This window comes from Hippocampus guttulatus, chromosome 1 (assembly GCF_054856545.1).
Source record: "Hippocampus guttulatus isolate MCC_2025c chromosome 1, RoL_Hgut_1.0, whole genome shotgun sequence".
Lineage (NCBI taxonomy): Eukaryota > Metazoa > Chordata > Actinopteri > Syngnathiformes > Syngnathidae > Hippocampus > Hippocampus guttulatus.
In genome coordinates, this window is record NC_141261.1 from 9,963,985 (window position 1) to 9,990,457 (window position 26,473).

Here is a 26,473-nt window from a genome sequence, read left to right on the forward strand (position 1 = left end):
TCTGTAAAGAGGACGCACAATACGGTGACGTTGTAACTCTGTTACTTGACACTAATCCAAATTTGGCGGTTCATCCTGGGGGCTGCGGCGCCATGCAGTTGCCAGCAGGGCACAAAACCGAAAGATGCAAGAATTGATAAATGACGAGGGTGGGAAATGGTCGAACTTCTTTGTCTTTATATCCTAAAGAGGACAATTGATCTTCCAAAAGGTGAATGCTGTTATGCTCCCACCCACGTCTTCTCGTTTTTCAAGGGCGCTATAGGGGGTCTATATTGATCATCCATTGATGAATTGTCACACATATGAGTGCAGTTATACCCAACGGTGGGAGTTCACCTGCAGTTTAGCATTAACAGCAAAGATAACTTTGCACCTGCCACGTTTTGAACAAAAAAAAATGTTTTTTTTTTTTTTAAAGAGCACGTTTTATACAAACCATCCATGATCTGAACCACTTTATCCTCACGAGGGGCACGGGCATGCTGGAGCTCATCCCAGCTGACTTCAGGCTGTTGGTGGGGAGCACCCTGAACCGGTTGCCGGCCAATCGCAGGGCACACAGAAATAAACAACCATTTACAGTCACAATCACACTTAGAGACAATTAAATGATATGCATTTTAACAGGTTTTTTTCTTCTCTTTCAACATTTGGACTGACATTTGAATATATATTTGCTAATGCTTGTTTTCCTTTTGACATGGATGTGTCACCTCAAGAAACTCAATATACTTTTTTCCGCTGAATCATTTTCTTTAAAATGATGCATTCAAATGTTTGTAAAGCAAACCTTATTCTTACAAAATGACATCATTTTCCCATGAGATAGTATTCAAATTTATTATTTACTGATGCTAATGTAAACATCAGTCACACCATGGGTTGTACAAAATCCTGAGCTTTACTAAAACATCTGAACACTTTTTGTCCTGAAAATGAGTTACGTCTGAACATCTGAGATCCAAAACAAGACCAATTTTAGCCTTGATTAAGATGATAATCATAATAATAGTTATTATTATTATAATACCCAATAAATTTGTATGGATCTGCTAGTGTCTGAAAACTGAGCATTCTTATTCTTATTATTATTATTAGTAGTAGTAGTATTGGTATTATTGTACATAGAATAGGGTGACAGTGCAGAGGTCATGGGTTCGATCCCTGGCCTCCCTGTATGGAGTTTGCATGTTCTCCCCGGGCCTGCGTGGGTTTTCTCCGGTTCCAACAACATGCATGGCAGGCTGATTGAACACTCCAAATTGTCTCTAGGTGTGAGTGTGAGCGCGGATGGTTGTTCGTCTCTGTGTGCCCTGTGATTGGCTGGCAATGCCTGGCAACCGGTTCAGGGTGTCCCCCGCCTACTGCCCGGAGACAGCTGGGATAGGCTCCAGCAACCCCCACGACCCTTGTGAGGATAAAGCGGATCGGAAAATGGATGGATGGTATTTCGTATACTGTATTTCTCAGGGAGATGCAGAACAGTTCTAGACCACTTTAAACTCTCCCCACACTGTTAAATTATTACCATGCTGACGTTATCAATGAAAGTCTTTTACGGGGTTTTCCAGTAGAGCTCTTAGTGTTTGGTCACATTAGACTGTGCAAGTGGACATAATGGAGGGCCTGGTGAGCATACAAGAGTTGAGTAGAATAAAAATGATGGTGAAATGCCACATAACATTACTGCCTCAATCATCTTTTGTCTTTGAGGTCGGCATTTTTGCAACATCTACATTGGACTATGAAGAGTCATTTCCTGCGCAAATCTGACTTTGGCAAAAATAAATAAAATAAAACCAACAACAAACAAACAAACAAAATTGAGCCATGTTATTAGCGTGATAATATCATGCTTTGGTTGGATTACCTGGCTATCTGATAAATGAACTGCAATGTAAGTGCCTAGCTCAATTCTCACGAGTACCATAAAGGATTAAGCCTGTAAAAGGTGACGCTTCATGGTCGGCATGGTTGCTGCCAGCTGGTGTCTGCACACAAACTGAGCACTGTTAACTTTGAGAAATCGTTCAATATTTCAAGCTTAACGGTGTTCGGTAAATTCCAACTCAGAGTGTGTGCACTGGCACTCAAGTTGGTTTAAGCAGCATCATGATGACCATGACTCAGGTGACTGTGGAGATTACAAAGGTCCAGTGCGTCTGGGCTGGATTGACACTGCAATTAGTGATGCCCGATTCCCACTTGATCCTTCTCATATCCTATCTTACCCTTGTCACATTTATTGTTTCAATGCCAACCAAAACGAATGACACCTCATTTTCCAGCTGCGCAAATGGAAACATTTAAAGCAGTGGTTCATAACCTTCTTAGAGGTACCGAACCCAACCAGTTAATATGCACATTCACCGAACCCTTCGTGAGTGGGAAAAAAATTATATATACCTGTATATATATAAATATATAATTTATTAACACATTTATTTAAAAAAACAGAAAAAAATAAATACAATTTCAAAAGATAAGTATACTTTTTTTTAATTGTACGACGTACGATCACGACAGTCACACATTGACTACTAAGCGAACTTAATTTCCCACAGCAATGATTGGACAAGCAATGTCATGTGATCATCAACAGCCAGGTGGGCGTGTCATAACTATTTGACATGTTGAGTCGCGTGTCTTACCCTCCATGGCAGAGGCTCCGTCGAACCCCTGAGACAGATTCACCGAACCCCTGGGGTTCAATCGAACCCAGGTTAAGAACCACTGATTTAAAGTCACAACAGCTGCTACAGCAATTTGTCATTTGTCATTTTCTGTCTTGTTTTCTTTGCTATCACAGCTGCGATAATGATAGGCCAGAAAGTACAAGAGGGTGTTTTTCTCCTCCCCGCCTTCCGCTAAGAGATAAAAAAAAGGAAGTAAAAGGAGCAACAAAGTAGGTTGAGAAAAGGACAAGCGAAACAGTCAATTAAGCAAATACTGGGAAAAACGAGCATCAAAGTGGAGATATAAATAGCCAAAAGGCGATGATGGAGTGAGCGACAAGACAGTAGCGCGATGCCACTGATGAAAGATGCGGAGGGATCAAAGTATTCGATTGAATCTTCTCAACCACAGCTTGGGAGGAGAAGCAACGTCACAAAATAGAAAGCTGCACATTTACACTTTGCTGTGACTCACTGGTCTGCCTCTTGGTGATAACGGATTTGGTCGACGGGCACTGCGCCGTCAAACCGCCACACCATCATAAGTCTGTAGGTTATGCTGCGGTTGCCATGGTGACTCCCTGGGTGATAGGCAAAGAATAGAGCCCGCTTTCCTTAATTAGAGGAGATTGCACATGATTAAACAAAGGCTGGGCCAAAACAGGAGCACGGTGGTACATGCCTTTGCCTCCACACACACACACACACACACACATACACACACGCACACACACATACATACACACACAAAGACAAGCAACAGGTTACATTTAGTTATACATATAGAGGTAGCAGTGTGGATGCTTGTTCTACAAGCAGTGTTTTAAGTAACATTTTCACATCCTTAATTGTGCACAAACCTGGGGAAAAAATTTTCATTTTGAAGTTCTAATGTCATCATTAACGGTTTCCTTGTTTGGATTATCGTCATTGAACAAAACCTGTCGAGAAAAAAAATCTTTCAAGTTGTAGGGGTCTATTTTCGTGAACAGCTTAAATCCTACCTGGTGTAACACTGCCTGGGGGTGGGTTAGACCCGATGTTGGTAATCTCACTGATGAGTGCAGGCCGGCGGATAGGAGAAAGGGAGTACTGTGCCGCTTTGGGAGTGGTCACAGCCGACTTAAATCACGGCCGGTCAAAGCTATTCACCTAATTTCTTTTAAATATGGCGCTAGTCGTGCACGAGAAGCGCACATGTGCACCGTTAAGTGGGCCCTGGGATCCTGGGGGGGAAAATCTATCCTTTTAAGATGCAGCATATTTGCTGAAAATACAAATGCATCATCGTCAACTGATGCAAAAGCAAATCATTGCAAAGTATACAGTACAATTTATCTGAGGATTTTTTTTTATGGAATGCTGATTACAGTTTACCAGCTTAACCTTTTCATGCACCCTGTAACCTGATCACATGATAAACTGCCCACTGTAGTAACGGCTGTCCCTGAAAGGGTTAAAGTATATCTGTTTGAAATGATTGTCTGCTCATCACTCTGAACTCCCTGGGGAGAGGTGAACAACCAAAAGTCGCTAAAAGGTTTTCTGGACTGAGTGAGGCATTTTTTTTTCAGTTCCTAGCTTGCACCACATGCAAGCAGCTTCTCTACACAGAGAGTGTCATGAAACAGAATGAGCTGTTCGTTGATTGTGTAACAGTGAGGGTAGGAACTTCCCAATAGTAAATGCAAATGTTGGCGGCGATCACACTCATGGTGAGTGACAGATTTATTTGTGCTGAATTCTTCACAGTTTGAACCACAGCTCGGTGGCTGTGTGATCCGTCTGCGTTACTGAGCAGCCTTCCTCTCTCGGTGACTCACTTTCTCACATTTGGAAAGTCACAACGGTCCGAACACTAATAGACCGCTAATCTGGAATGCGGAAATCACCTTTTTTTTTTTTTCCACCTCACGCTCCGTCTTCCCCTCCTACTTTCTTTCCGTCCTGTCCACCCCTTCGATTTTCTGGCCTTCCATTTCCTCAACAGGCTTACCGGATTTACTTGCACAGCATTTGGCTCGCCTTATTTTTAAGTCTTAATAATAACTGACACTGCAGTACTGGGACATCTTTATGGTTCCCTAGTATCTACAATACTTTAGGGAATGATTAGTTTACGCTATAAATAGGTTAATGAGGCATAAGGGCACTTCTTGACATGTAATGCATGATAGAGCTTGACCCTGAAATATTCATACAACGTTTCAGTTCAGGAATTTGCGACTGGACTTGATTGTCATAATAAATCTCCCTTACATACACGGACAATCAATTGTCAATTGCTATTTGACAGAAACAATTAAATGTGAAGGACGTTGAGAATGCTTTTCACAGTACTGTATCGGTGAGGGCACGCTATTTTACAAGTTGTGTTTATTGACGAGGAAATTGATGAGGTCTGTTTTACTGCAGATGGCAAGGTGTACGCATTGGGCGGCATGGGGCCGGACATCACACCTCAGGCCCTGGTGAGAGTTTATGAGGCGGAAAAGGACCAATGGCAGCCGCTGACCTCAATGCCGACGCCGCGATATGGAGCCACACCCTTCGTAAAAGGAAACAAAATCTACATCATGGGTAGGAAATTTTGGGGGGTTTGGTGGAGTTCATGAAACTTCCAACTGAATGTTTAATTCCACCCCAAAATACTATTGTTATCATCATCACCATCATCATCATCATCATCATTATGGAAACCTGATGTGCTCGAGAAAAAATAAAAATGAGGGCAGATTCAGAATCAGTGTTACTATGGATTCAGTGATACCCGTGTTGCCTTGGAAACATCCCATTTTTGCAAGTAATATACAGCAGTGATTCCCAACCAGTGTGCCGGGCCACATTAGTGTGACGTCGGAGCTCAAAGGGTGAGCCATGGGAACTTATCAGAGTGCACTTAATTGGTGAGAAAATTATGTATCGATAACAAATAATGTGTAATTGTCCAGCTATCTATGCCAGCAACTTAGAGTGACACACAGAACAAATAAATGATCTATTAAATGGCAAAAAGTATGAAATTGATATATGTATCCTCTTTTTGGGACAATTTTGTTTGATGGTGTGCCATGCCATTTTTCAAACTTAAAAAATGTGCCTTGGCTCAATAAAGGTTGGGAATCACCGACATACAGGAATAGCTGTTTTTGAGGTCATGTTGGTCACAACGCAAGAATCCGACACAGCACAGTAGGTTTATCAATTTATCCAATCCAAGGACTTTGAATACAAAATTACAGATAGATGAGACACAATAATCACACTCAACGATCATTTGGACATTTTACTTGACAGAACATCCATTTTGTAAATTCTCTTCCATTCTATCAAAATGCTGCTCACACAGGCAAAACAATATCTCCACACCTCATAGATTTTTGAATGTAAGAAGTCATTATGCTATTTATCCAAACATCGGTTTTCTTCCACTTTTCCGGAGTGAGGTCGTCGAGGCAGCATCTTTAGCACGCAAGCTTAGACTTCCTTCTCCCCAGCCACTTCGTCAAGGCTTTCTGTTGAAATGCCAAGGTGTTCCAAGGCCAGCTGGGAGACACCATCTCGCTCCACCGTGTCCTGTACCTGGAACACCTCACCAGTGAGGTGACCAGGAGCCATCTTGTCTAGATGCCCGAGCCAATTCATCCGCCTCCTCTCAATGTGGAGGAGCAACGGCTTCTACTGTGAGCTTCTTACCCTATCTCTAAGGGAGAAGAAAGTCATTTCAGTCGCCGCGATCTTCCTCTTTCTGTCACGACATGCAGCTCGTGGCTATGTAGGTGAGAGTGAGATTGTAAATTGCGTGCCCTTAGGTGAAGAGTAAGAAAGTAGATGGACTGGTAAATCGAGAGCTTCTCCTTTTGGCTCATACCGGCTATACATTCTTCGTGCTTTTGATTCATGAGTTCTGCTGCCAAGTACAGATGTTTGAACAGGTTTCTGCCGCTAATCCCTAGTTTTAAATCACAGAACACATGGGACAAGTGAGCGTCACGCAGCGGCGTGAGTGAGTGCAGCAGATTGATGGAGCTGTGCTTATGTCAGCACAAATTATCTGCTGCCGTGACAGGCCTCTGAAGAGATGAGCGGCACCCCGCCCAGTTGAACAGCTTTGTCAGGATAGCGTGCGAGACAGATGACACAAGGTTCGTCTTTTTATTGTGCAACATATAAGAAACGTTGTAATTACACAGTATCAAGCCCGTTCTATTTCCAATCCCTCTTTATGAGGAGCTTTCACATGGTAATCTTGCGATCTTCTTCTCTCTCATCTCTGACTCTTATCCTTCCCACGCACTTCAAACTTGTCTCACCTTTTGGCAGTCAATCTCTTCCCGAATCAGTCTCTTCAATTTGCAAGTTCGCCCTTCCCCGTTCTTATCACTTTGCATGTTCCGATGCCCTTGCGCTCGTCGTAGCTCTCCTCGCTTTTATTTCACAGCCTTCATTTGTTGTCTGTCATGACTCAAATGATTTATACAAGACAACCTGAGAGGATCAAACTGTCTGTTCTTCTGCTTGGTCCAAATGAATGTCACTTCACTCGACTCTAAGTGGCAAATCGACTTCAGTTTTTTCCGGGGGATTAATGTAAGCACAAACATTAAATAATTTTTTTTAAAAAGTGAAAGATGATGGGTGTGGAACACAACATTGGTTGTCATCTACAGTGTGTAGTGTTTGGCAGTGAGGATTAGGGTGATGAATTTAACTTTCCAGAAAAAAGCAAATTCATCGTCAAATCTCTTTTCAAATATATTTCTGGGTAGTTATGTGGGAAAACGAACTGAACAGTGTCTGTTTAGCACTTGCAGTCTGCCGGTGTTCTTAAAATAAATAAATAAAAATAGATCTCTAATTCCTCAGCCAAACTTGCCTTTTTCACATTTATCAGCCTTTTTTTCAACAAAGAAATCACCACCATGGGGGAGGTGATCACTTGCTGTTTCTTTCAACGTTATTGCTGTTTCCACAAATGAGTTGGTTCTTGATTGACCCGCCTCCTGTCCATGTTGGACCTCTTGCTTGAAGTTAGCAGGGTTTGGCTCCAGTGCACCCGTGACCCTAATGAGAACAGGCAGCAGAGGAAATGGATTGATTGTTAGTTTTTCACGGAAAATGGCCCCACACGGAACCCTACCCGACTCTTCGCATGTCCGCTCACCGAGGCAGTAAACTAATTGGTCCCATATAAAATGCACCACCCATTATGAATTTGAAAAGCAACCTCCCATCCATTACACTCCACATGATCGATTCCCAAAAGGTTAGTGAACTATCGTATTTAGTGTAACTCATCCACCGTGTGATTGCTTACAAGGATTTCGAACCATGTGTATTCTCGCCTTGAAGCAAGCTGAATACTTTTTTTTCTTTTTTAAATACTGTATATTCCCAGGTGGTCGTCAAGGAAAGATGCCGGTGACGGCGTTGGAGGCATTCGACCTGGAGATGAAGAGCTGGACACGCTACCCCTGCATTCCGAGCCGGAGGGCTTTTTCCTGCTGCGCAACAAATGAGCGAAGCCTTTTTAGCCTGGGGGGCCTGCAACAGCCAGGACCGCACAACTTCTACTCCAGACCTCACTTTGTCAGCACCATGGAGGAATATGATCTGGATCAAGGTAAATGGAGCACCACATTAAGAAGGGAGCAGCACTATTTGGCTTTGACAAGGTTTCTTTTATATCTCCACATGCCCTTGTCGCATCAACACTGTAGTTTATTTTCCCATTTGTGTCAAAACTACAAGTACGGTTATATAATAATTTGTTGTCGAGTCATGATAGCACCAAAACTACTTCGGGTAAGAGTTAGAAAATACCAGAAGGACATGTTACTTCATTCTTTATAAAGGTGTGCTGTACTGCAGATAACCAATCCAGTTAAAACAACTACATGATTTTGCAGCTAAAGATGAGTGACAATGACCGGCTGGTCCACCGCCATTCTCTCACTGTAACAAGAGAGTCATGATCCTGTTCATGTGTGTGTCCAGCAGGTGGCAGCGGAGGGCTTTCCCTCCCGGCCTGCACACCTGCTGCCAATTTGATCAAGTTAAGCCATGTATTGAAGGACTTCCGAAACGGCAAGGTTCCGTCGGATTATTGACCTCGTCGCTGCTCTTGCTCAAGTGTTGTTTACTTGACCTCTCAACCTTGTCATTGTCGTATTTGCTCTCTCGTCTCTTGCATTATATTTGTAGTTTCGTCTTTGATCTTGCTCATGTTTTTGTTTTGTGAAATTGGGACTCTAGTCATTTCGTTTATAGACTCGGATTTACTATTTCCTTGCCTTTGAAAGCGTTTATTTTGTTAATGTCTTGTTTTTCGTGGTTCTTTTTGACCAGCGATTTCTGTTCATCCTTTGTCAGTGCACTCCTGTTGTAAAATCAATATTTTTTGCACGGATTTTACTTGTGCCTACGTTTGTAGGATCCGATTCAGTTCATTCCCGAACTGTGTCAAAGAGAGCAGAGACTGTTATGTCAAAATCATTTCATAGAATGGAGCTTATACATTTGAAGTGTTTTAACAGTGAGAGTGACTTCTTTTTAACTGGATTAATGAATATGCAGAGGAGCACTAATGCCAGAGGTGGCCATATTTGAATTGCTTAGCCTTTGTCATCAGATCACAAACTAAAAAACAAATCGCTTGACGTGTGCATAACAATTTGCAATGACACCTTTGATCATTTGAGGTATTCGAGTTTTTGCTGACATAACAGAAAAGAAACATAACCAGCCTGGAGCATATTAACATAAGTAAGAACATGATATGCTCCCTGATCATAATCCTATCCAAATGAAGGCGGATTATGCACGACTGAGTCAGAGCGCATCAAAACTGATGGCAAAGCAGATAAGGGGCGAAAAAAAAGGTCTTTTCTGCATTCGATTTTGAAATTCTCCCTGAGCATTGCTTTTCCTCAACAGACATGTTGTGCAGAATCGACCAACAGGAGCTGTATCTGCAATGGAGATTCTTTAGGGATTGAGCTCCTTTGAGGTGCTTCGGCATTTGCATCACTTTCGTGTTCTTTGGAATGCCCGATGATCGGGCTTTGGGGGTTTTACACTATTTTCTTTGAAATGATTGAATTACCGGTATATTGTAGATGCATGTTGCCATTAGACAAGGATAGGGATGGTAATATTGGATATTTGACCAAAGTGCCTTCATTGGGAAACGGTCATGGTTGGGAATTTTATTGTCTTTTATTTACCAAACGTTATTGAATGTCATATTTCTAGTCAAGTAGAGTCAATTATTCAGAATTTTTCTTCAATTGTATTGTATCAGGGCTTCATTAATGGTGAAAAAAAATTTGATGAAAAATTCCATCTTCATCAACTAAACCTGTTCACATTCGACATGCATGTCACATCAAACTCTAAATGTAATACCAACAGGTTACTGGCTCTGAATGACAAATACAAACTTTTCGAAATGGCCCAGAGTGGCATGCGCAGAGTCCAGCAACTGGTAATAGCCAAAATGCAACAATAGATGCACAAACATTTCAAAAACACGTCAGTGTCTCCACTTTCCAGCTTTCGGGTTATAAGTAGAGGAATCATGAAGTTCTACATTTGAGCTTTGACCGTTTCGTCTTCAGCCAATCAAACTAATTGAGCGCAAACTGTTACCTCTCCGGGGGTAGTACATCCAATTTTTTCCTACATTGGTTTTCAGACTTTCATCCATAATAAATAACCAAACGGTTTGCCCCATTACATCTCACGGCTGGACTTGAAATTGCTTCACTTTTGTGCATTTAAGTACTTGTCTGAAAAGCCCAACGCTGCCAACAACCTCTGTTATTCTTGTGCATAATTCGAGTGATGGTGCACACAAGGAGCAATGATCGTAGAAATCCAGTCTTTGAATTCTTAAATGGCATTCTGCCTGCCACGCCGCAGAGGACAAAATCTCTCTGTGGCTTGACTGTCAATTCAACACGTAAAACAACCCGGAGAGTTTGACGCGTTGCAAACAGCGCCAACAGATTAAAACGGCTTCCTTAAAGCGTTTCTGGAAACTCCACCTGCTATGGAACAAATGCAGCCAAGGATACTTTGAGTGATTGCGTGCACGAATAACAAATGGAGGTAAATTTAGCACCAGCCTACACACTTTTACGACGTGTGGGCATGTCGGAAAATGTGTGAGTTCATACTTACGATCAACTGAAAGGCTTCCCTGCATATATCAACGAAACATCAATATGCATCTCTGTATTGCCGCATAAATTATTTGTCCATTCATGGAGAACATGATTGCAAAAATACAAAATGCAATAGCATTGCAACTAAATACTGTTTTAATGGCGGTTGTCAAATATTATACGAAAAGGGAGGTGTGTTTCATAGCGTTATGAATCACAGGCTTCATCGGGCTTCTGACCGATTGGGGAAGCTCGTGGCGGGGTTTCATCAGCAGTATTGTTACCGCTGGGGACAATCACTCTCAAGCGACTGGCTGTGTAGTCTGACATCATTGCAATCCAAACACAGAAAATATGGCCGTTGGCGTTCTATCAGGGGCGTTCTATCAAGTTTTGAAGCGTCACCTTTATGACTGATGGGACAAGCTGAAAGTCACAATCACAATAACCACAAACATTTTTTTTTTTTTTCTGAAACGGTTGCCAGCCAATTGCAGGGCACACAGAGACCAACAACCATCCGCGCTCACACTCACACCGAGGGACAATTTTGAGTGTTCAATTAGCCTACCATGCATGTTTTTGGAAAGTGGGAGGAAACTGGAGTACCTGGAGAAAACCCGTGTAGGCCCGGGGAGAACATGCCAACTCCACACAGGGAGGCCAGAGCAGGAATTGAACCCGGTACCTCTGCACTGTGAGGTCAATGTGCTAACCACTGGACCCACCGGGTCACCCGGGTTTGTATTTCTTCAAATCTGCGATTGGCTTGCAATCGGTCCAGGGTGTTCCCCGCCTACTGCCCAAAGACAGCTAGGATAGGCTCCAGCACCCCGCGCGACCTTTGTGAGGATAAGCGGATCGGAAAATGGATGGATGGATTTCTTCAAATCATGTAGTCAGCTATTTAGCTGTTATTTCAAGCATTTGAAGTGACTTCATCCAAATCGAAAGTCCTTTTCAAGCCGCCAAAATGACATTAAAAATTAGGAATTTGTGGATTTCGGACAATCGAAGGAGAGATGGATGATGTGTTCAACTGTTGGGACAAACATTTACGGAATATACATGATGTCATGTTGTAAATGAGAAGAACAATGTATGAAGTCTGGTTTCTTCTTCATTGTCAACTCTAATTTATTCACAGAGGCCTTCATCACAGAAGTGTCTCAAAGGGCTCACAGTTGACAAATATTAACGACATCCCCCGAGCTTAACCCTACGAGAGGGCAAGGAAAAACAAAACAAAACAAAAAAAAGAATAAAAACCTTCAGAAATGATCGTGCTTATGTCATGCGCCCCGCTGAAGTTGGAGGGTTAGCAATGGGAACTCGGTGTGATCGCTCTCCTTGTCGGCTTACTGCCTTAAATCACGCTGGGACGTATTAGTATCACTGTATTTTCCAACTACCCTCTCTGTTTGCTTCTTAGTTTGTGTTTGGGGGATTTTCCAGACAGATGGTAAATGAGTGAGCTTCATTGTTGCCGATGAAGAGCGTCGTGTGTCGACTCTTACTGTAAAAAAAAAAAAGTGTTTTGCTCCGTTGCGAAAAGATCCCTATGCATTAATGAGGAAATATAACGGCGTGTTCTTAGTAACGGCACATTCTTTCGCACCTCCCTGTGCCTGATGGCAGTTGATCTCATTGGATTTATCATTTTTTGCTGGTTAATCCTCTGTCAGGTTCAATGTGCACAGCTTTAAAGGATAATAGCCTAGCACTGACTGAAGAGCCCCTTTCTCTCCTTATCTTTGACGGACCCCATACTTGTGCCTCAAAGCTGTGATAATATGTACAGGATTTCCTGTTTGCACATCTTGGTTTGGTGGAGCCATATAAATAGGGTAGAGGGGACAATTTGAATGATGACATTATTTCCAGGATTGCAAAAAAAAATAAAGCCATTCAAATTCAAATCCTCCGCTTCTGTATGCCACACGTGAAACTGTGGGCTTGTTGAAAAGCTTTTTTTTTTTTTTACTCAAAACAAACCAAACTCTGCAAAGTAGGTACTATTATGATGTTCGTTGAATTTTTGAACCTTATGATTAGGAAAGACGTCCGTGACGGCACTTCCCGCCGGGACAAATGCTTTCGTTACTCGGCACGGCATTAGCTGCGAAAGGAGAGGAGCGGCAGTTCAGAGGCAGTGTAAAAGTCAGAAAAGGTGGCTCGGTAGCAAAAGGTCGCCACTTTGATGCCTCTGATTAAGAAGGAAAAGTGTGTAAGGTGGAGGGATGTGAGCCAGCAATCGCAATTAAAAGTGCCCTGCAGTAAGTCAGAAGCAAATCTAGGTTGCATGCCTTTTGATTAGCTTTAGCCGTAGTATTCCAATAATAGATATAAAATAGTACTGGGCATTGTATAAATAAAAGCAGAGAAAGTACAAAGTAGCAAAGTTCAATGTAGTCAACATGATTTACTGTCGCTGCGGCTGAGGCAACATTACCTTGTGTGAAAGAACATTTTACTGTGGTCTTTAGCGGAGGTTATAGCTCTCCTTTCATTTCCTATTACCGAGTAGATTCGTTTTAAAAGTGTCTGAAATGTAATTAAGGTGATTTGCATTTAAATGTTTTCTCCACTGCCATTCAGCGCAAGCAAGTCTGCCGGGTTGTCATCCTGGTAAAAACACAGTGAAGAAGAATGCTCAAAGTTGAACAGAAAAATCAAAATAAAAGCGGTAAAAAAAAACATGTTTTGCGTGCTATTGTGATTTTGGAATTAAATTTATTGAAGTAATAATGACAAATTTAAACGTGTAGAATATTTTCAATTCCATGACTGGCATGTCTGATTTGTCTATTGCCATTTTAGAGTGTTAAACCGACAAAGGGAACCCCGTTTTAAAGGTGAAGTCCATCAGTTGAGATTTTTACCCGAGCCACCTCATCTCGTCACTGATAAATAAACAATTAATCGATTGCCTTTAGAACCATCTTAACCACTGCTGGCAGATGTCCTTGCTGGTGACAAGAGATTTCTTTTGCCATCAAGTGGCCTTCGATTGTTTGTCCAGGGGCTTGTCATCATTCCTATTTAGTTCATTTACTCACAAATGCTTCCGTAAACAGCCGTGGATGCGTTGAAGCTCTTTCGCTCCAGAAAAAGATGAAACTGATTTGTAACGAGAGACTTTTTACACGGCTTGGACATGCTGTCGCACAAAGCTATGAATAGACCTGAGGGAACTGATAGTGGTGATGGTGATGATGATAAAGAGTGATATTTTCCTGACGTGTATGCTTTTGTATGGCAATGCTAAGTCACCTGGGTGATGCCGGTTGTCATGTTTCCTTTGAGGGGATGGTAAGCAAAGACATAAATGTCTAAATAGAAGATACGAGATGATTGCACTTTGTATGCAGCGATGGCTGTTTGAAAGTGCTCTATAAATACAGTTGAGTTGAGTTGAGTTGAGATTGCTGTGTTCCGCAATAGCTATAGGAGGAATTTAATTGTAGGACAGTATTCCTGATCATCAATCATAATACAAAGAAATGTAACATGAGCATGACTCATAAGGATTGCAAGTTGTGCACTTTCATAAAATATGCATCCAGAAGAGTTATATAGGAAGATGTTATTTTATTTATGTTAGGTGGTAAGCTCAATTTGTATTTTGATTCATGAGCAGTAATATGGGGGGCCAGGTGTTCGAGTGGTTAGCACGTTGACCTCACATTGCAGAGGTCGTGGGTTTCGATCCCAGCTCCGACCTTCCTGTGTGGAGTTTGCATGTTCTCCCCGTGCCTGCGTGGGTTTTCTCCGGGTACTCGGGTTTCCTCCCACATTCCAAAAACATGCATGACAGGCTGATTGAACACTCTAAATTGTCCCGAGGTGTGATTGTGAGCGCGGATGGTTGTTCGTCTCTGTGTGCCCTGCGATTGGCTGGCAACCGGTTCAGGGTGTCCTCCGCCTACTGGCCGAAGACGGCTGGGATAGGCTCCAGCATGCCCCGCGACGCTTGTGAGGATAAAGCGGATCAGAAGATTGATGGATGGAACAGTAATATGCTAGTGGCTTTACAAGACCCCAATTCCCAGCTACGACTGGACCCAGAGCCCGACAAAAATGATTGGTGTGAAAAGTGTTTAAGATTGTAAAAAAGACAGTAAAATGGATGTTAATGCAGGCTGGAAATGTCTGCGTTGCGTGGGGCATGGAAAATCCCTGGGGCAAATATTTTGTGTCAATGTATTTTTGCAGTTGACTTATTCGACTGTTGATTTTTTTTTTTTCCACCCAGTCCTCCAGTATAATTTTTCGAACGAATCAAATTGAAACCATGAATGTCATTAAACAGTGAGGTTGACATGTGACCCGTTGGGCACCCTTCATGAACTTTGACTTTGTAAAAGTCTTTTGATCAATGACACATTCATCTGTCCGTGTTAAAAAAAAAAAAAACACGCAGTGAAAGCTCGAGATAGCAGCTTTGCGTGGCTTTGAATGAAAGGATCACAAATAGAAATGCTGTCGATGAGCTGCAATTTGCGCTGAAATATTCCCCACGCTAACTCTTCCATACATGCTGATGTTACAGTGTCTGTGCTGAATGCAAATGGAATCATGACCTTGAGTTATTGGTTCCACGAGTGTCAAAGGAGCAGCGCAGGGATGAATAAATCACCTGTTCTAACATATGACAGTTCGAAGGACTCATTCCTAGAAAATACAAAAAAGGGCCTTGACTTGAATTGACTCGACTGTAAAGTGTCATGTCGAGGAAAATGTTTTACTTGAGAGGGTTTTGACGTGACCATACTGCGGACGAGTGTTCCATCAACCTGCCACGCATGCACAAACAAAACACAAAGCCTTTGTAATGTTGCATAAGTGAGCTTTTCAAAATGCTGAGATTTCTAGAAAGAAAGAAAAAAATGTTTGCTTACTGGTATTTTTCTATTTCTTTCCTGGTTGAATCGTCTTAAGACACTTTATTGTAAGGAATCACTTGCACAGACTCACGGACGAATCTACTTGATTACGTGTATAGGCTTTGTCAAGATTGCAAAGAAGGGAATGAGGGAGATCTATGGACACCATTCTAATATTCCGAGAATTTAAATCTGGCCATGGAGAATCAAACAAACGAATGCCAAAGTTGGAAAGGGCCTTTTTTTTCCCAGCTTTTAAACAGCAGTAATCATCCTCGCTATTGTTCGTTTCACCAGCGTAAGCAATGGTGCCTTGATCCCATGATTAGAGAGTGTATCAAATTTGTTCCTGCTGATTACATCCGTTGTCTCCTAAATAATTACAGCGTAAGAATTGTGGAGAGAGGAGACGGCAGAGGTACATACTGTCAGCAGTGCGAAAGCCCCTCGGCTGCTGTCAGACACTCACAAGTCTAAATCTGTTTGCTCTCTGTGGATTGGCATATTTGCACTCTCTCCCTTGGATGTCTTGTTGGGTTTTGTTGTTTTTTTGTCAACATTTTTCTTTTGAGGTGTTCCTTCATTGCTGTTTGTTCCCCCTTCTGTGGTCAAAGCTTTGTGCTTTACGCTTGCCAACAAATTCCCTCTGTGTTTACCACAAAAGAGACACACTAATGCGCGATTGAACTCAGATTGCACAAAATACCGTAGTCATCAAGTATTATTTTATGGTATTTGCTGCATAGTTTTTAACCCGGTGATTTTTTTTTCCCCAACACAAAGTATGAAACATCCCTTTCCTCCAAATGCACCAATCCTTGAGCAAGGAACCATATTGGGATCGACCAAGTGACTTAGCCAGCAGAGTGAATATTTATTTCGCAAAGTAACTTTTTCTTCATTAGACGAGTGATTTGCTAACCAGTGTGCCGGGGCACATTATAGTTGAATTTTTTTTATCAATAACAAATGATGCGTCTTTGTTCATCTATCTATGCCAGAAACTTATTGCCACCGACAGAACAAATAAATGAACTTCTATTAGATTGCAAAAAGGATGACATGGATATATGTATCCTCTTTTTGTGACGAATTTCATTCGTGGTGTGCCATGCGATTTTTCAAACGTAAAATAACGTGTCTTGGCTCAGTAAAGATTGGGAATCACTGCATTCGACAACAAATCAGCTTTGGCTCCCAGCTGTTGCCGACACAAGCTTTGGGGTCAGGCGGGATGCAACGCGATCATTCTTTGTTTGTAAGAGCGGCATACTTCGCGACAAAACCGCGTTTGCATCGCCAACGCACTGTGACGAATGAATCGTAACTCAAATGTTTACTGAAAGAGCGACTTCGTCGACTGAGAGTGATAAGGGATTCAAGCGCAAAATTTTTTTGGACTACATAATTTGTATGCCTTGTGGTTGCTATTTCTGAAAGAAATTGAATCATAAAAGCAGAAAACAGCCGATAGCACTGAATTAACAGCCTCACCCGCCGTCTGACTCGTTTCTTCGTTCGACGCAATCCAGAAGAAATAATTTGTTGATTATACCATCTACCGTCCGTGTCAAGTGCTGCGTGTGCGTCACTAGCATAGATAGATGAACAAATTGTCCTTATGTTGTGAATAATAATTTTCTGACCGGTTTAAGTGAAGTGAGGTAATTTCATACAGCACAGTGGTCATAAATCACAGGTACCCAACCTACAACCTGAACAGATGCAAAGCAAATAGGGAATGCCTGCACATTGGGGTAACACTCAATTTGCTGAACTCAGGTTTTCAGTCACTTCCTTTGGCAGGCTCGTGCTTCTCGTGCAAGAATAAGGGGACTGGAATGACTGAAATTTTATTGCAGTTGGCTCATGCATTGGAATGAGGATTAGCTCGGAGGCTCAGGCATCAAATCAAGAAGAAAACCATTCATGGGATTTCACTGGAATGTGTTTGTCGCGCAGGGTTCCACCGTATGACAGTGGAACCGATTGATGGCAACGTGTACTTGTCGAGCTAGCCTCGAGACAAATCTGCATTGACTAAGCGCAAGACCAAATGTAACCATTAGCAGGCTGGTGCAAAGTGCATTTCTTGCACCCCCGCTGCTCTTGAACGTCCGCCCGCAGCACCGCTGGAGACGACTGAGTTGCAGTAATTGCTGTGTCAAGGATCATCTGCTGAACGAACGTCGGGTCTGGGTCCCCCATGTGGTGCTGAGCCACAAAGTAAAATATGGGGTGCCCGTCCTCCAGGAGTACTTTGGACACTCTCTCAATTCTCATAAGCGGTGCAAATTAGTGAATCGATCACAGGTTGATCAATAACATAGGTGGATTAATCTCACCCGCATTGCAGCAATTGTCCAATGCTGTGCATAAAAGAGTGTGTGTGTGGGGGAGGTGGGGGGGGGGTAGTAAAGTGCTTATCCAAATGATATTCCAAATTTATGATCTTATCATTGCAATTATTTGTCTAAAATAAATTATTCTCATGATCACAACTTTATTCTTGTAAAATTCCAACTCTTGTCTCTTTGGATTACAGCTATTGTTTTCCAATATAATTCCACATTATATTTTGTTAGGGGCGGCCCAGTGGCCCACTGGTTAGCGCGTCGACCTCACAGTGCAGAGGTACCGGGTTCGATTCCAGCTCCGGCCTTCCTGTGTGGAGTTTGCATGTTATCTTCGGGCCTGCGTGGGTTTTCCACGGGTACTCCGGTTTTCTCCCACATTCCAAAAACATGCATGGCAGGCTGATTGAACACTCAAAATTGTCCCAAGGTGTGAGTGTGAGCACAGATCGTTGTTTGTCTATGTGTGCCCTGCGGTTGGCTGGTTCAGGGTGTCCCCCCACTTCCTGCCCGAAGATATCTGGGATAGTCTCCAGCACGCCCCACGACCCTTGTGAGTATAAAGCGGATCAGAAAATGGTTGGATGGATGGATATATTTTGTTATCTGACTTTCCGCTAGGCTACGGCCGAATGGCTGATCTTTTGCTAGCAGAAAATATGTCAGAGAGCTCATAGTGGCATCGCCCTTCCTTCCTCTGACTGCAACTGTCCAGCCACATCCGGTTATCTGTTAACATGATCGGCCTTTCCTCTCCAACGATGATCTTGGAGAGCAATGCAGAGTAAATTTTGAGAAGCAGTCTAGAAATGTAAACAGGAAATGATCAGCTGTTTGCATGCACAGAACTCGAATGGCTGAAAAAGTTGCTCTTTCTGCTAAAATGTGTCTTGCTGTTGTTGTTGTTGTTAATAATGCTAATGCAGTCACACGCCGGGGATTTTGTGTTGTGTTCAAAACGTCACCATTTCATGGGAAGTCAAGATAACAGCTGAGCTCTCACACCTTTTCCGAAATCCATCTGAAAAAGAGCCAAGAGAATCTCGGAAAAGGTTTTTTGGCTGTCACATCCATTGGCTTCTGGGTCAATCAGCTCACAAACAAAACTACGTTCTGTTAGTTTGAGCAATTGAAAGTGTCTTATGGGTGTGGTGGGGTGAAGCATTTGGTCTCGAAAAAAACGCGAGAGAAGAGAGAGTCGCAAGGAATGCAGAATAAAGATACTAGTCAAGAAATGATTGTAACATAAGACCGAAAGTTTTTTTCTTGTAGAAAAAAATATATAACCAGAATAAATAAAAACAAAACAGATTGGGTTTTTTTCTTTTTGTCGTTTATATTTTTGAGTATTTTTATTCACCATATTCCAACTTGACTCACACTTTTGTGTTCAGTTGCCATCCAATTGCTCCAACGGTTGTAACTAAGCTACTTGCTTCAGTTACAAAAGGGCCCTGTCACCTGAGCATCCTCAAATGTGCTTGATACTTTTGGTGAATTTTTGACCGCCCTCCTTCATATCAACTTGAATCACGAAGTGGGTTGTGACTCCAGTTCACGATTTCAAGCCTCCGATTTTCTGTCAACATTTTGCTCTTTTCAGGTTCAGAAGTACACCTTTTAAATATCGAAGCTTTTTTTTGTAATACTAAATTTGCACTGCAGGCTCCAAAAGTCAATTCATCGTTCACCAAAGATCTTGTGTTGCTAATGTAAACCGAAGGGGCTCAAGCGCCCCGAGACCCGCCAAGGACAAGTGTTTGATCTAGAACCGTCTTACGATTTAATCTTTGAAATATATTTGTTTGGTAAATGATGACTCGGGACTAATCTCTTTGTCCTCTTTCTCACCATTGTCAGGCATCTGGATCAAACCCAGTCGAACGTCAAAGATGCGAGAGAAGAGGGCGGACTTTGTAGCCGGTTGCCTGGGTGGACGGGTCATTGCGGCTGGTGGTCTTGGTCAGTACTTTTTGTTCTTTTTCACGTGCCACTACTGCTCCTTTTCAGTCTCATTTTCATTCTCAAAGGACACAAAAATGAAGTGATTTCAGAATGCATGTCAACTGTCACACCTCATATGACCATACTGCACACTCCCAGAAAATAAAGTTCATTGTTGTCCCTTAGGGGTACAATAGCTGTCTTAGGGCAGTAGGTGGAGGACACCCTGAACCGATTGCCAGCCAATCGCAGGGCACACAGAGACAAAACAACCGTCCGCGCCCACACTCACACCTAGCGACAATTGAGAGTGTTCCATCAACCTGCCACGCATGTTTTTGGAATGTGGGAGGAAACCGGAGTACCCGGAGAAAACCCACGCAGGCACGGGGAGAACATGCAGACTCCACATAGGAAGGCCGGGGCCGGAATTGAACCCTGCACCTCTGCACTTTGAGGTGGAAGTGCTAATCAGTCAGCCACCGTGATCACTGATTATGTAAATGATAAAAATAATCTCAGTGTTGACTTTCAACACTCCCGTTATATTTTAGATACATAATAATCCAAGAAATACACTGAAAATATCTCGTCAAACTTACTCAGTCCCCCTCACACACAGACACATTCGAAATGAAAATTAATTCCCCATCAACTTTCCATTTTCTCCTTGGTTGAGCAAAATGTGTTCAGGTAAATACAACGTGAGCAACCGATACAATTAAGCTTTTTCTTCCCCTCAATGATGAGCTTATTATGCCGATATTGAATTGAATTTAACCCTTTCAGGGACAGCGGTCACCACAGTGGACAGTTTATCATGTTATCAGGTGTCAGGGTTCATGAAAGGGTTAAATGCCTTTTTTTATCCTTGCCCAAGTGTCTCTTTGTCGAGCAAATCCACATATACACACATAATTGCACACACACAAAACATACACACACATACACACTAATATTTTGTCGGGAGCGTTAAAAGTGCAACATAGTTGGGGAGAAATAAAAGATAACTGTGTTTTGTACATCTACGTAGTGAGCGCCCTGAGACACAGAAGACAAAAACAGAAAGGGAGGAGTTGGATTTGACACCCTGAAATTGCCTGACTCTTCATTCTTTTAATCATTGAGACATTTGGGACAATTAATTTTCATCTCATCACTAATAACGTAGCGATTCATTCCTGACTTCGGTTCAGGCAGTGAGCGTTCAGTTCTCACCTAGTGATGGTGTGAATGTGAGCATAAATGGCTGTTTGTCTCTATATGTGTCTTGTGATTGACTGGCAACCAGTCCAGAGTGTTGTCTTCTTATTCCAAGTCAATTTAAGTCAACATTGTTGTCAAATATGCTCTAAGTGCGACATACAGCACAGATGAGATTTCTTTCCTCTCAACCACCCCGAGAGAGGAGCCGCTGCGGGTGCTCACGCCGCCATCAACAGAACAGTTCACATAAAATGGCAAAATAATACAACACAACACAGAAGACACAGACAGTTGTGCAACCTCAACCACTTTTTCTGCATACACTTTGTTGTTTGAAGCAGTTATAGATGGAAGAGGAGAGAATCAAAGTGTCCTTTCACCAGTGGATCAGAGACGTCCTGCTGAGAATGTGCACACATCTGCTACAAGCTAAGTTTGAAAGCAAACAAGAAGCTGTAAAAACGAGATTGGCTCACATCTCCTATCCCATGTAAATCCGCTTCAATTCCAAGCAGCGACTCCCATTTCCACATAAGCATCGGCGCTCTGCGCTGACGCTCCTTTCTTCTCATCGTCGGCTCCACAAGCCATCCATCCATCCATCCAGCCGCAGACTGGATTTATTGTCCATAGCTGGTGTAGGCTCCAGGACTCTGTGATCCTGTCCCGACCACTGTGTGAGACCAGGTCTACCACCGGAAATTATCCAATTTAATTTAATTGGTCCAAAAAATAAATAAATCCTGATTCACATACTCCAAATAATCTGTTTTTATGTACAGTATCGATTCAAGTGACATATCGTGACAGGCTGAACAATGAAATGCTCTCTCCCGACAAGCGGCTTCTTCTGCGGGTGGGGACTCAGCCACTCGGCAGCATGCCAAACACGCTTTTGTGCTCAGATTGTGGAACGAATCTAATGGCATACTGTATAACCTGGGGCCAACGACACACAGAATGCCCGTATGGGGTTCTCTTCCTGAAAATCGAATATTTTATCGAACGTATCTTATAGTGATCATGTGTCTGTCACCATAAATATTGCTCTTGAATTATCGCCCGGCCCTAATCTAAATGAAATACTAGGGCTGAATCGCTGTGTGTTTCTGATAAAAAAAAATAAAAAAAAGAAATCGGTCGAAAGAGATAAGAGAGGAAGATCGTTTGAGACAAGAAGCCTTGGAGAGGAAAGAACCAAAATGAGAGTGGGATAGACTCAGATAAGAGGAGAGTTAGTAAAAGCGACTTCAGAACAGATGAACAGATATGTGTGGTTAAGAAAAAAAACCAGACAAAAAAGGTCTGGGGAGGAAAAGAATAAGATACCCCAAAAAAAATGAAAGTAGAATTAAAAATGAACTTGAGAAACAGCAACAAAGGAAGGAACAGATGAGGGATGGGATTTACGGAAGGAGAAAAAGGGAGCAGCTGGAGAATTGACATGACATCTGTGGGCCGACAAATCAAAGCGATGACGGCAAGCCTTTGAGCAACACGAAGAGAGCCTGTGTGTGTGTGTGTGTGGTGTGTGTGTGTGTGTGTGTGTGTGTGTTTTCATAAAAAGAACTAATCATCAAATAGCCCCATCTATGCCGTCATTTGGCACCATCACTATTGCACAACAAACCTCACCCTGTGATACGGGTCTCCATGGAAACGGACACGACATGATCGTACTTGATGTACAATGACAGCTTTGCACCTGAGCCAAGAAGGGGCAAGAAAGGAGGAAAGTACGAAGTGAAGGGGAAAATGAGAACATTTCAGTGAAAATGCGATAATGTGTCATCTTGAAATAGGCTCTCTGTTTTTGTGCTTTCGTGGATTCAGTCTTGCCAATGGGCCATCAAGTCAGGAGCATGTTTAGTGACTATTGTTTGACATTAAATTTGCCTTTAAATTTGTTGTCCTGCTAAAAAGGGGAGTCCAGAGTAATAAAGCGTAATGACAGCTTCCCAGTCAACTATTCCCCAATGTTTTCGCACTAAATTGAATCTGTGTTTTCTTTCCTTAATGTTTTATTCTTAAATTAGTAGGGGCCATTGGGGCTGGTTACTGCTGTTATTTGGATGTATGCATATATATCTACACACACACACACACACACCGTATTTTCCACACTATAAGGTGCTTCCGAGTATCAGGCTCACCTTCAATGAATTTTAAAACTGTTTTTATATACTAGGAGCAACGCATTATAAGGCGCATATAATAGATGCTACAATAGTCGCTGAGGTTGTGTTATGCATCCACTAGATGGAGCTACGCTAAAGAGAATACCATACTATAGTTTTATTTCTTAAGAGCCCTGGCTACGGTTGCATTGTGCATCCACCAGATGGAGCTACGCTAAAGTGAATGCAATACAATACAATACAATACAGCTTTATTTATATCGAGCTTTCACAACCACTGCAGCTGTAACAGAACATTTAAAATACTACGTCCAAGAAATCTGAATATTGATCCATATTTAAGGCACATCGGATTGTAAGGCGCACTGTCAGCTTTTGAAAAAATTGAATGCTTTTAGGTGTGCCTTATAGGGCAGAAAATACGGTAAATACACATCTCTAATCATGTGTTTTCATTGTCGACATTTTTTTTTTCATTGTCTATTTTAATTGTGGTGTATGTCTTGGCAGGCAATGAGCCGTCACCGTTGGGCTCAGTCGAGAGCTACAACCCGGTCAAGCGACGTTGGGAGTATGTGGCGGCCATGCCCACCGCTCGCTGCTCGTCTGCTCTCCTGCAGACCACCGGCATGCTCTTCGTAATCGGAGGAGTGGCGCAGGGACCGAGCAATGCCGTGGAAGCGCTCTGCTTACAGGAAACGGTGTGACGCGTGCGCCGAGAGCAATCCTCACGACGGAGTAAAGCCGTACCGGCAAGGATAGTTTGTCGATTCTTGTGTGGGAAAGTCTGAAATGTGTGGCTTGGATGTGGAGACTATCATCCTCACATACTTCTCAAACTTCTTGTGCAACCGACGGATTCCTTTTGATGGTTTACACATTCGGCAAGCATTTTTAAAAAGAAAAAAAGGCATCTGGGGACATTTGCTGACAGTGCGGGACGAATACATACAAGGACAGCTAAGATCGCTGCGAAAGATAAGGAGACAAAACTGACAGCTTGTCTTCCTTGTATATGTCAGAGGAAGATGGGGGGGGGGGGGCAAAAAATAGACAAACACCCATACGCAGTATCTGAAGACACATGCCTTTGAACTATTGAACATTTTTCAGTATAAAAGCAGGGTACTTTTCTGGTTATTAAAGGAACATAGGGCCATATCTGTATTGAGACCCCCTGCTGCTGCATTAGCAAGCTGACATTTTCCTATGATTTTTTTAATTTCTTTTTTTTCCGTAACAACGTGGTTGTGGGACATTTTTTTGTTCTTGAGCTTTGTTACAGTGGTGTTTAAGAGTTTCTGTTCCTGGCGACTTCCACAGCCCTTGTAGGCAGTGACAGTGGTGTGGTGTTTATTACCCTTGGGCAAGGCAAGTACTGTGACCCCCCATTTGAACCGACCCATTTTTGAGATGAGGGACCATAATTTGGTAACGTGAGCCTGAGTTCAAATGGACATAACAGTGGATCAAATTTAATACAAGAAAATGGTTCTATTATGATATGTTACTTTTTTAATACAGTACTTTAATATCTTGTAATGCACAATTCGGGCTAAGGTAAGCCTCCCTCCACCCCAACACTCATCATTGTTAAATTTGAAATGAATCAGTGTTTGGTATTTCATGAAAAAGTTAAATTATTGAGGACTTCTACTTGTATGACACGTACACTTTCAGAACATCGATTTCAGGCGTCTATACAGTATAAGCACTGTATCAATGTTTCCCAACCTTCATTGAGCCAAGGCACCCATTTTAATCTGTGGTACACTGCAAAACAAAAATGCCCCCCCCCCAAAAAAAAGAACCATGAATATTGAAATAATGACCATCTTGCCTCACTTGACTCTAAAATCGTGTGAATTCTGAATTCTTAATTGAACACAAAGCCGATATGAGGACGAATTGCCTGAAAGACAACAGGTGAGTCGTACCTTTAGCCAACCAATGGAAACATATTTGATTCTCCTGCCTGCCACTATATGTCGCTTGCATAGAGAGATGAACATTTGTAATTGGTCAGGATTTTCAGACAAATTCAGTAAACTTGGAAAAATCTTCTCATGGCACACATCACTCTGGTTCGGAATCACAACACTACATGCCCATATAAATGGATAATAATTTCATTGCCATTAGGCAACAATATTAAACACCAAAAAGCACACACAGACACCCCACCATCCCCCGCCATACACACGCATACACATAAAATTGTCTCAACAATAGTTACCGAACATGTTTTAATCCAGGGGTGCCCAACCAGTCGATCGTAGGGAGAAATCGGAAAAAAAAAAAGATTTGTGTCAATGTGCGTGTTATTAATATGATATTTTTTGTGTTAGTTCACACTGCACCCTAAGCGTTCTATTAGTTCAACTTTCACAAAAACGGAGGTTAAAAAATTAATGAAAATGTAGGTCACCTGTATGTCAACAGGAACTTGTTAGCAGTCAGCAGTCTTGTCATTGCAGCTAGTGATCAGAGCCGTTGAGATTGATGTATTTTTTGTTCAAGTTTTGTTTGAACCGCAATGCACCGATGGCACTGTCAAAAAATTGGGAGCCGGAGCACCAGAAAAAGCATTTCAGAAACGTACGCGCGAGCGCCGATCGTCAGTCATTTTTCTGCACTGAACATGCTGCCGAAGTGCGTCCAATGCCCCCGTGTGCGTGCAGGCGTGTAACGGGTTGATCGCCGCAGGTTGGTTCCTTGAAAAGTCGATCTTCGGTGAAAATGGTTAGACATCCCTATTAATCCAGGGCCTAAAATAATTCTTTGCTAGTTGCTTTCCATCATCTTTTTGATTAGCATGAGTAACTCAAAATTTAAAATATAATTAAATGTATTTGTTTAGAGATCATTAGTTTGGTGGAAAAAAATGTTTATTGAACACGTCTGCTCACAATGGAAAGCGACACGTGGAAGCGTCACTTCCTCGTCTACCTGAGGAAACGTCATTTCCTCGTGTAATGAAGGCGAGAGAAGTCAAGTGGTGCATTCAAGTGCGCTCGGTTTGTTCGAGAACCGAAATTTGTTCGTCATCCGAGGCATTTTTTTTGTTAACTTTTCTTTTGATAGCGGCGCGGACACCCG

At 42.3% G+C, this 26,473-nt stretch overlaps 1 protein-coding gene across 3 annotated transcripts in view; it reads left to right on the top strand.

The window, feature by feature from the left end:
- klhdc8b (kelch domain containing 8B) overlaps positions 1 to 24,409 on the top strand; it is a 66,442-nt gene extending 42,033 nt beyond the window's left edge. Inside the window, exons 4-7 of one of the 3 annotated variants that reach the window (XM_086108472.1) lie at positions 5,094 to 5,258; positions 8,077 to 8,301; positions 19,947 to 20,048; positions 23,885 to 24,409. In XM_086108472.1, the coding sequence (XP_085964598.1) occupies positions 5,094 to 5,258; positions 8,077 to 8,301; positions 19,947 to 20,048; positions 23,885 to 24,081 (689 nt within the window). In that variant the 3' untranslated portion in view covers positions 24,082 to 24,409. Of the gene's footprint in view, positions 1 to 5,093; positions 5,259 to 8,076; positions 8,302 to 19,946; positions 20,049 to 21,574 lie in introns of all 3 variants that reach the window. The other 2 variants (XM_086108480.1, XM_086108485.1) reach the window with 2 other exon arrangements.
- The last annotated feature ends 2,064 nt before the right edge of the window (positions 24,410 to 26,473 follow it).